General features: G+C 30.8%; 1 protein-coding gene across 1 annotated transcript; it reads right to left on the reverse strand.

Moving 5' to 3' along the window:
* Positions 1 to 1896: 1896 nt before the first annotated feature.
* LOC129613896 (uncharacterized) lies at positions 1897 to 10166 on the reverse strand. Its single transcript, XM_055528216.1, has 5 exons — positions 10027 to 10166; positions 2981 to 3078; positions 2662 to 2910; positions 2058 to 2577; positions 1897 to 1951 (listed from the first exon to the last, which is right to left on the reverse strand). The coding sequence occupies exons 1-5, from the start codon at positions 10164 to 10166 to the stop codon at positions 1897 to 1899; spliced, it is 1062 nt and encodes a 353-aa protein (XP_055384191.1).
* Between the last annotated feature and the right edge of the window lie 2207 nt (positions 10167 to 12373).

Genomic DNA, 12373 nt, shown 5'->3' on the forward strand with positions numbered 1-12373 from the left:
ATCCATACGAGATCCATACTCTTTGCCATATTTTAATAATTTTTTATACAGATATATCATTACCACCATTACAAACCAACATTTTTAAAAAGAAATATCTAACTTTGTACCACTTTCGATTTCATGAAAGATTCTACTATTTTATATATTACAGTTCACATCATAAACGTTTCACGTAAATGATAATTTTTGTCATAAAAATTTACATAATTTTCGTAATATCATATTCATATAATATACATTAATACATACATATATAATTATAATATATACATATTTCTATAATGGCACAAATTTTTGTCTTTTTAAAATTTCAAATCAAAAATTTTATTTTATTCATAAACGTATAATATCAAACACCATATAATTTATTAAGAAAGAAATTATGCATTCAGTATGTTTATACATACATACCTACTTATATGTACATATAATTTTGTTTGATCTTTATTTGTATTGTATACCTACGTACATACATTTAAATGATCATAAAAAAAAATCAAGATATCGTAAATAAAATCATTGTTCAATTGAGAAACGATATTCTTTGTTTTTCGTTTTTTCTTTTTTCTACGTTCATAATTTTTCATATACACCAAGATTCTGGTACCTAGTTTTCATGTTTGAATTTTTTCCATTTATTCGGCTTGAATATTCTTAACTCAGAAATTATAAAAGCTGTGGTTCTGAAATTTCACACAAACGAGTATATTAGTAGGGCCGATGTACTTGATAAAAGTCGTTATAATTTCTTGGCTCCTTATGGTAGCTGTCGTACAAATTCAAAAGTTATTTGGTTATATCTCAAAAACTGTAAAAGCTGTGGTATTGAAATTTCACACAAGCAAATATATTAGTAGGGCCAATGTGTTTGAAAAAAACCTTTGAAATTGCTCAGTTCCTTCGGGTAACTGCCGTACAACTTCAAAAGTTATTTGCCTATATCTCAGAAACTATAAAAGCTGTGGTATTGAAATTTTACGCAAGCAAATATATTAGTAGGGCCGATGTGTTTGATAAAATTCGTTATAATTTCTTGGCTCCTTATGGTAGCTGTCGTACAACTTCAAAAGTTATTTGGTTATATCTCAAAAACTGTAAAAGCTGTGGTATTGAAATTTCACGCAAGCAAATATATTTGTAGGGCCAATGTGCTTGATAAAATTCGTTATAATTTCTTGGCTCTTTCTGGTAGCTGCCATACAACTTCAATAGTAGTTTGGCACACATAGTATTTTGAAAAACATATAGTACTGAAATTTTGCATTCATTAATATGGTAATATGTCAACTTAAAGTCATAGTCTGTCCCATAGTCGGTTACGGCATCTTTATTTGCACATAGGATAACAAATTCGTACGGGTATCACAGAGTTGACAAGGTCAACTTTATTTTTTTCTCGTTTTTTTATTTTTATATTTTGATGTATAACAAAAATTAAAATCTGGTGCCGATTTCAACAAAGTTCAATAGATGGGTCTGGCAAAAATGGGCTAATCGTAAAATTTTTCATATTTTTAGATATTCTACACTGGATTGGATGTCTCTTGAATATATGTGTGTTTGATTCATAATACCAAAAAATTTTTTTTTACTTTTCAAAAATATTTAAAAACTAAAAAATTAGCAAAACTTTCATACAAAAGAATATTTTAAATAATATTTTTACTAAATTAGAAACCAAAATATATAAATAAACATTTAACAGTCGAAATAAAGTACTGATTTTGACACTCCGAAAAATTATGTCGCCATTGGTGATCCATAGTCTCTACAAAAGGAATTTGTGATAATTCAAAAATCACAAAAGAATTTGTGATAATTCAAAAGTCATGTTTGCAGTTCGTAGGATTCTACGAGTGGAATTCATGATAGATTTTCTAATTGCAATAAATATCAATTAGAACCACGGCTGATAGGAAATAGATTTTTTGTAATGTCAAGACCGGAACTGAATAAATTCACACAAATTTAATGATTTTAATACTGCATTTATACCTTTGTCAAAAATGTAAAAAACCCTAGATTTATGTTGTACTACGTTTTCATTATCTTACAATATTACCGCTGCATTTCTTGTAAGAACTATGTGCAAATATTTCTCAATTAAATATACATTTGTATGAGAATCAACCTCGATTCTATCTGCTCTGGTCAAAGGCCCTTGATATTTTTTTGCAGCATTTGTTGTATAAGGATAATTTTCTGTGGTTGATGAATAAAATGTACCATGAACTTGTAATTTTCTTGACTCCATATAACCCATACGAAACCACTTTGGCCAAAATCTTTTAACTTTTTTACCAGTAATGTTGCATTGCTTTGGAAACTCTTCGGCATAAAATGGATGATCGAATGCTGCGTTATAGAATGTTGGACATAACCCATGTGAACCGAGAGGAGGATTCCCGGCTGCCACTTGTGTTCTTCCGCAATTTCCCATATTCCAATTCTGATGACAATCTCTTGTCTTTGTTCCCTTGTCGGAGCTCGTGTGTATACATTGTACATTAAGCGCTGCTTCTTTAGAGTCGGGTGGACCATGCAAATCGAAACCAGGGCCGGCCATATCACAAGCTGAAAAGTTAAATTTTTTTTGAATAGACATTTTTATCACATACATACATATTTGCAACTATTTTTTAAATAATTTTAACTTACTGTCAATCTCTCCAATTCTACCACTTCCAAATAAGCGTCCAGCTTCAATAGCAATTCTTCCACCTAAGCTAAACCCAAATATAAAGCCTTGTTCTGGTATGAAACCTTTATGCTCCAATTGATTTAGTTGATGAGTTAGCATCCAAGCAATTTTGTGAACATGTTTAGCTAACATAAAGTAATGTGGAATTCTTGCTATGAAACCATAATCCATACACATTATACATCCACCTCTATGAGTTGTGAGTTCTATAAGACATTTAAAAATTTTAGTTTAAATTTTTTACGAACTGATTGCAAAGTTTTATAATTTAACTACTTTCAATTAATGTTTGAACCCATTTCTCTTTACAAGATTCTCGCCATCCATGTATAACAATTGCAAAATGAGATCCACGTGTGGTATTTCGACATAATCTAGAAAATTTTGTTTAAAGAAAACGTTAAAAGTATGCACATATATATACAGGGTGTTTCACATAAGGTGGCAAATAATTTCACGAATGATTCTTTGATAAATTTCCATTAAAAAAATAAAACAAATATTTTGACTTTGACAAGCTTTATCTCGAAAACTATGGCTCAAATCAAATTGATTGAGACCGAATATAAAGACCAATAAATCGTCTGTAAAAGAAGCTTCTATGTCGCATGGTTCCGATGTTATAAGTATTTATTTATATGCAGAAAAAATCAGGCACCTTCATTTTCAACTGGCTGTAGCTTGGAAACTAGTATATCTGCACAATTCTCCCCCACCCATACGAATGCTTGCTGGAAATTGATCAAAGAATCACCTTTGAAAATATTTGGCATTTTATGCGACGCATCCTTCATATATATAATGCATGTACATGATATGTTGTATGTTATACGCATGAAATATCTACTTAATATGAAATAAGCGTGTATAATAACATTAATTTGGATTTGACATTACTTTTTATTTATATAGAATTAAAAATTGTTAAGGTATCTCTCTGCATAAATCAAAATTAAATAATTTAAAAAACAACAATACATTTTGCATTGCACCATTTTAAAAAGTTAGCAGATAAAACACTTACCACAAGTTCCCGTTTTACGAGTGAAATCCTCACATTGTAAGGATTAAACAACTAAATAATTAAACAAGCTTTAAAATATTATGTTATTTGTTCTACGAAAGAAATTAAACTTATTTTTCTAGATATTCAACTTTCAAAAAAATTTTATGTCTTAAAAATGTTCACATTAGAATAAATTTATTTTTGTTACGCTTTATTTTATATAATTTTATTGCGAAAAGCGCAAATTTGCACATGCTTAAACAGCTAAATTGCTACTATAGGTTGTACTTGCGCACATTTTTGTGAAAATTTCATTCGCTAAATAATTTGTTTAAAGAAATAAGCTTAAAAGAAAAAATGTACGTGTATTTATATAAGACATCCATAGCTTAGATTAAGCAAGCATTAAGCATATCACCAACAGGCGCAAATGAAAACATCATATAGTCGCAATTATGCAACTATCTGTTATCAAGCAACAGCGTCATCATTTACACGAAGCGCGGAACAAGCAACAGAACCAAAAGCATCGTTAGTCGCAACCAAAAAAAGTATGGGACCCAAATGGCTACCTTGCGGAACACCCGACCCGGCACAGTAGACATCAGACAGAGCAGAACGGAAAGAAACCCGATAAAATCTGCAAGACAAATAGGAGTAGATCCACATCAAGCTACGAAGAGAAAAACCCACGCCAGCCAACTTTCTCAATATAACCTGATACGAAATAGTATCGAAGGCCTTACCTGAGGGGGGACCTGATCACCCCCCTCCATAACATTAATAGTATCCGAGACAAACCCAACCAAATTAGTAACAAATGATCTGCCCCTCTGAAAGAATGCTGGCCGGAGTGAATAAAAGGACTACAAAAAGAGTAGAAGTAATCAACAAAAATACTTTCAAAAAGTATTTTGGAAAATACAATTACTAATGGAAGAAAGTAAACCATAAGCTGTAGTATTTTTGCTGTCAAGAAAATACAATGCATAAGCATTAAAATAAGCCTTATTCTAGTTGTCGCGTCCCCTACGTGACATTTGTCGTTGTCGTTGTCACATCATTTGAAATGTGGTATTCTGGTTATCGAGTGACGTGAGTGCGAGAAATAATCAAAAATGAAACGTGAAATTGTTACAATTTAAAAAGAAATTTCGGCGTGTAAAGTTCAAACTAAAAAAAAATTTTCAGTGTATATACTTATTTATATTAATAATAAAAAATGTCATTTACATTATGGTTTAGGGATTCATCTCGTTCCGGTAGTGATGAAATTAAAAAATTATTATTATTAGCTTTTATTTATGTACTGAATATATTCGAGGGAAAAACTACGGGTACTCGTTCTACGGTAAAGGCGTTCTCTGTAATGAAATTTCCAATTCTTCAAATTTATAAATACTTTCACGCTAAAAACAAAAATTAAATTATATATTTTATGACTTAAATTATGTATAAAATTTTTTTTTTATGATTTTGTTAAATTGTTTTGTTTTAACTTGCATTTTTGGTGTATCCTTCTTGCTTCTCACTTGTTAAATACTTTTCGACAAAAAACGTAGTTTCCCTACGACATATCTCGCATCAGATCGACAACTAAAATATGGCTGAAACACATTTTCCCGCTATTTCTCGACAAGTGTCACTGCGATTGCCGCTTAGAATATCAAATTCAAGTCGTAACAACAATTGTCACTCTACTTCGACAACTGGAATAAGGCTCAGTATTAAAATATTTTTATTTCCCCAAATTTAAATAAGATTAGCAATTACGATTTTTTTTATTTCCAAGGTAAGAAAAATAACAATAAGCCCTTTCATAAACACAGTGTATCGCGATATTATAGCGAGAACTGCGCTATATTTGTGTTCATAAACAAATGTTGCTAATCAATTTTGTTCATAACTATTGCTAATCTATCACAAAAATATCTAGATTATCATGGCTAGCGCAGTTAAATCAGCTGTACCTTTTTTTTTCTAGTTTTTGCAGTTTGGTTTTACATTTTCAATTGTTAAATACTGTACTTGAAAATAACTAAATTTCTTTTTGTTTCAGTTTTCTTTGTTTGTTTTCCTTAGTTTTAATTTCTCCTAAAATAGAATTTCCCACTAAAATAGAATTTTCCACAAAAAAGAATTTTCCACAGGCTCAAAATAAATAATTTTTTTTGTTAACAATTTTTGTTCATTAACACAATAGATACTGCAAATTCCAAATAGCAAAGGTTTTTATACAACTGTAAATGTGTTTTTCATTGCGTATGTATCACATTATTGTTTTGCAGCGTTGTGTTTATTAAAATGCCTAATATGTTCAATAAAATTTATTATTTATATCTTATAATTTTATTTATTTTTTGTTTACAACTTCTAGATCTAAGCGAACAAGCAAACCATCACAATTTAAAATCATCGCTGTCGTTTAAAAATAACGTTATATACTACATTTTATTCTTGCTAAAAAGTGCTTATTAGTTTTACTCTGTCCGTCCGTCCGTCCGTCTGTCCGTGTGTCTGTTTACAAAACTTCTACACCCTTGAAGATAGAAAACTGAAATTTAACACGTACATAGATCTTTACTAGAAACTAATTTTCGTAAAACATAATTTTTACCTATCTCTCCCTCTATAAAAGTTATACCCCCCAAAACCCTAAAAATGCCATTTTTTAAATATTCATTGCAGTGAAACCATAAGCATTTTTCAAATTTTGCAAACGCAAAAAGGCAGTGGCTTGCTTCTCCTATCACAGCATACTATAGTCAAACTTAGCTTTCAGACATTAACAAATAGTTCATTTCGTTAGAAGAAAATTTTTTTTCATCTCCACCCTCTCTCAAGCTATCACCCCTTGAAATTTGTAAAATTTGAATTTTTGACACCCTATATTTCCGAAACCGCAAGGTTCTTCAAATTTCTATAAACGCAAAAAGTTAACGGTAAATTCCATGATAATAAAAAATATAATTATTTTTCTTAACTCACACAATTAAATCTTAAAATCGAGCATTATGTTAACCCCTCTTTATATTAATTTTTGCTTTATTTCAAAGACTGCATGTATGCATCATCCTAAATATATGCAATCCTAGAAATAGTTTTGTATATGAATGAAAATAATTTTAATAGTGTGGTAGGTGCACATAGACTGTACTTAAAAGCAGAACTTTAACTTGTTGAAGGGAAAAGTGCTACAATACAAACCATTGGTTTGACCCAACTTTATTAAATACTAAGTACATAGAATCTATCACTATTTTTGCCAAATATTCTAAGATATGTTAGTTGGAAAAACGTACCTGCGTTAGTAACTATATTTTCATACACATTTGTTACATGGTACCATGTTTTTACGCATCACAAATGCATTACTCAAATACACACAGATTTTCGACTCGTTTTTTTTCATGGTAGTATACCAGGACTAAAAGATTGCTTTTATCTGCCAAAAAATTGAAGTATTAACTTAGAAATTGTTTACTGAAGCGAAATGAATATGTGTATCATATTTCATTTTGAAAATATAAAAGACAATCAAGGTTCAGATCTAAATTTCATTTACACAAATAATTTCCAATAATTTGTTAGATCGCATGTAATGCTAAAAAGGTTATAGCGAGCTCTAGAACTCTTTTTACACTTCTTTACCTTGGTGTAGGCAGCATTAGTCCTAGTTTGTGAGTTTTTAACTAGCCTATCGCAGTTTTCCCTTTTATATTCAATATTTAAGGTTATTGATGTTTATTGTTTACCTTATTTTACTAATATTTAATATCGGATATTATGAACATATGGTAACTAATTTACTTTTAATTTTTTATGTATGTTAGGAATTAGGCAGACATGCAACTTTTAATTTTGCAATTAATGCTTGTAAATTCGTTGCACACACATCTAAGCCACTAAACTATTGTGTTAATTCAAATCGAGTGCTTTAACTAAAAATCGCAATCAGTTTGCAAAACATTACAAACTGTTTGACTGCTGAATTTCATGCGATTACACAGTTGCATGTGTGTGCGCTTAAATATAAACCAATGATCGTAGCATGTGTTCCAAGATTGGCACGCTTCGAAACTTTGCTGGCACGCGTGATAAGTATATGAAAATAAATTTTTTTTTTTAAAAAGGTTTTTTTATTTACTTTCCAAAACACAATTTTCTTATTTTTAATTTTTTTTTCAACAAAAATATAATTGCGGTTAAACTCAGTACAAAAAATATTATTAAAAACATAATTTCCAATTTGGTTTTAAATTTGAATTTGAATTTTAACCGTTAAAAAAAAATGAGATAAATATGGATAGAGAGCAACATTTTTTCATTTCTATGAAAATATAGTTGAATGCAAGTATGTATATATATGTATGTACATATATATACATACTTGCATTCAACTATATTTATATGTAAACTAGGGGCCCCTGTGGTTTGCTTATAAGCAGCATTATCTGTTGTAAAAACAGGATTGTGGCAATCAATTTTAAAATAAGTTTAGAAAAATTTGTAAATATTATGGCATACATATGCCGGTATATACTTGTATATGCATAAATATCATATTGGTTTGAATACTAATGATAAATAAAAGTAATGGAAATATTTTTAATTTAATAAATTTTAAGATGTAATATGTGTCACTGTTAATTACATATGTAGATATGATTAAAGTTCAATTTAAGAATTAGTTAACAATTAAGAACGAAAAATTTCCTTCTAAACAACGTTATCTAGATAAGTACGTAACGTAACATTATTCGTGTTCTCATATCTCTCACAATTTTTAGTTTTATTTTTCTTAATTCGATTCCATATTAAATACAACAACAAAAAATTATTTTACTCTTACTTAACTCATTTAAAATATTTCGCTTCCTTTTGCTTTTTATTTTTGTTTATGGTAGTAAAGCAAAAAAACAAAAAAAATATTACTACTCTTTTTTTATTCTCTTTCGCTTTTCGCTTTTCATTTTTTGTTTTTGTTTTACAGTATGTATAATCAATTGAGTAATGTATCTACCCAGTATTCTCTTTTGCTATTTTCATTTTTTTGTTTTTGTTATTTATTAGATTATATGTATACCTGTTCATGAACTGGAAAAATCTTGTAAAATATAATATAGATAACCTAGATTTTCATATTGTAGCAAAAAGTGTTTCTATAACGCTTTTAAACTAGCCAAAAGACCAATGTATCCGATTTTATAAAATTAGACCTATTAAGCATTTTTAACTCCATTGTTTACGACCAAAATTTATCATTTCACAATTTAAAGCGAATTTAATATGAAAAAATGCCAAATAATAGTAATTTTAATCAGCGCAAAAAAAATAATTTAAGAGCCAATAAATTAGCCTTTCGTGATGGACATTGATGATTTGATGAAATTTACATTTGATTCGCGGAAAATTTGGTTTTGTGCCTCATATACCAATGAAAGGCCAATGAAATCGCCTTTCTGTAAAATGTGTTTTATCACAGGCTTCGGAAAAATAGCCTAACAACAATCTTACCATTGTATGGTAAATGATGAGCCTGCGAATATTTTTTTTACTAGGTGAAAAAAAAGACCCGAAAGACGAAGAAGGGGAGGCGTGACTCCTAACCTAAAAAATCTCATAAACTCTGAACGGATAAAACAGGTCCTACGGACCTCTTCCCTAACTTGGATGAGCTGCTTCTATATTTACATGCTGTTCTAGGCGAGTCTTATGCTTATGTAGCACAACTTCTAATTTCATCTACAACCAAAGGAATTCCTAAGTCCTTGTGGATGTCACTGTTACGTATATACCTTGGCGCATTTACCATGCCTCGTAGAACCTTATTCTGGAAGGTTTGAATTTTGTTAATGTGAGTCTTTTTGGCGCAACCCCACAGTTGAATGCCATATTGGTTTAATGATTCGGTTATGGTTTAATGATTGGTTTAATGATTAGGAGCCAATAATTTTCTCTATATTTATTTTCTAATTCTATGTGTTTTTTCTTTATATGCTTTTTCCATCTTAGCTTGACATCCAAAGTAATTCCTAAGTATTTTGCTGAGTTATGGATTGCTACGTTAATTCCATTTAAGTTAAATTGTGGTGGATTCACCATTTTCCGATTGGTGAAGTTTATGTGAACCGATTTTGCTTCATTCAACTTCATTTTCCAATCCTTAGCCCACTGGCTTATTTTGTTACTTGCCTCCTGTAATTTTTTTTGTCGAATCGCCAATGATCTTACTGCCAATATTGCAGTATCGTCAGCAAAAGTGGTTACCGTAGCATTTTCTATTTGTGGTAGATCACTCGAGTAAAGTAAGTACAACATTGGGCTCAATATACTGTCTTGAGGCACATTTGCTCTTATTTCTCTTAGCGTGGGGTATTCAGCGTCTTGCTTAATTCTTAATAACCTATCAGATAAGTAAGATTCCAAAATTGCTACAAATGGTGATGGTATCATTTGTCCCAACTTAAATACAAGCCTTTGGTGTCATACCTTGTCGAGTGCTTATGCTACGTCTATAAATATAGAAGAGCAGATTTCTCTATTTTCTATTCTCTCTTCTATAATATTCGTTATTCCATGGATCTGATCTATTTTAGAATGGTTTCTTCTAAATCCAAACTGACGGTTTGGTGTGAGGCTCATACTTTTTATTATGGGCTTCAATCTTCTTAATTGGGAACTACCATTTGCTTTTATCAGTGGCGAAACATGCTTAATGGGTCCTTTTGTGCTCTTTGCCGCCTTCCATAAGAAATAGTTAGTTTCCTTCGTAGCTGACAAGTTCGTAGGATAGGTATTTGCTGTCGGTTTGTACTTTGACATTTTTGTATTGTTCCATACAGCTTTTTGTATGATTTCAATAAATTCTTCTAACTCAAGATCTAATTGTTCTATTGATTGTATAATAATGTTTACGTCAATATTGTTTATTATTTCGTACTCTCTTCCTCTGGTTAAGGTGATTGTAGAATCCCAATCTGTATGATTGGAGTTATATTCACTTCCTAATAGAGTCTGTGAATATAAAAGAGAAATTGGAACATTTGCATTAAAATGATAATCTGTAAAGCGAAAATAAGACATTACAAGAACAAAAACATGAAATAAGAGTACATGAAGCCAAAGATGCTTGCAGTCAAATTTCACATCTAGGTATTCACCTAGATTTCGTCTTCCTTTTTACTGTTTCTCCGCATACCTGAATTGGACGCCAATACCCTGGCGACTTAGGTCGACAAGTAGACCAACCACCACCAGCCTCTGCATCAGTGGAAAAAAACCTTCACCCTGTAGGCACTCCCTACCTGATTGACCTGAATAACTTGGGCACGATGTCTCTTATATCAACCTTGGGAATAAAGACCACCCCAGGAACCTACCAAGGCTCGGGGATGTATCCGAGAGCTAAGCTGCTTCTGAATGTTGTAAAAAAGCAAGACCTCCTCCAGATCTCGCAGCAGAAGCGCTGTTGAAATCCCAACCTCTCTTGGAGCCTTAAAAGGAAAGTGCCAAAAGCCCGTCTCACCCTCTTATACATGAAAATACGTGCCACCCTTTTTTTATCCTCAAGACATGGTGATCTTTATTCCCATGTCAAGAAATGCTGGCCCAAATTACCGTTAGGAAAATGCATCACCAGAAGAAGAGGAGCTCTTTACTCCACATTCTCTGTGTAACTATCATACGGTTTCTTCAAAGATGCTGGGGTCACAGTATTGTCCTTTGCCAATACCGATACTTCCCCGCAGAAGGTTCTGATGCTTCTGCTCGTGGCGCTGCAGATCTCCTTGTTTTAGGTCATCAATTGCTAAATAAATATAATAGAAAAATTTACACATATTCTTATAATTGCAATAACTGAAACTTGGATTCTTGATTATGAATGTAATTTCTTCAATATTCAAAATTAATGTAAATTTGCTTATGTCGGAGCAGTATACGAGATAGGGTTGCTGCTATATTTGTACATGATACGATAACCTAAGATTCATTACTAATGCAATTTATTATGATGAGTTCAAAAGATGTGTTAATTACATAGATATTATAAACTATAAAACGAAATGTAGTTTTACAAATATCTAGAGACCTCCAGAACCTCACCAACATATATATAAAATTTTTTGAGAAATTTGACACATGTATTAAACCTAAAATTTAAAAATAATGTTGTCTTAAGCAATTTCAACTTTAACATCGGAAATGATTCAGATCGATGTGTACAAAATTATAAGGCAAGAGTCGAATCACACGGTTTCACTGCACTGATGAAATTACTATCTGAATCTTGAAACTGCGGTTGTTATTTCACCATGATATTTTGAATAATTTTGGCATATTCATTTAATTCTAAACAAACACTTGATGAATTATTATTTTGTACAAAAATAAATTATGGTATTATAAAATTAAATCTTAACGGTTATGCCATTTATAAATCAGATGTTAATTGGATTGCTAATTTGTTGTTATTATGATTTGACTTTGGTGAAATAATTGAAATTAGAAATTACTGGTACAAAACGTATCTACAGAATAAAAATTCTTATTTTAAATAAAATAAATCTAAATGCTGGTTGAACAAAGAAACAAGTGTAAAGAGGTTGAAGAATATACAATACGATGAAAGGCAATTCAAAAAATCTGATGTGGTCAGCACA

This window comes from Condylostylus longicornis, unplaced genomic scaffold, assembly GCF_029603195.1.
Source record: "Condylostylus longicornis isolate FDR11 unplaced genomic scaffold, ASM2960319v2 ptg000095l, whole genome shotgun sequence".
NCBI classification, from domain to species: domain Eukaryota; kingdom Metazoa; phylum Arthropoda; class Insecta; order Diptera; family Dolichopodidae; genus Condylostylus; species Condylostylus longicornis.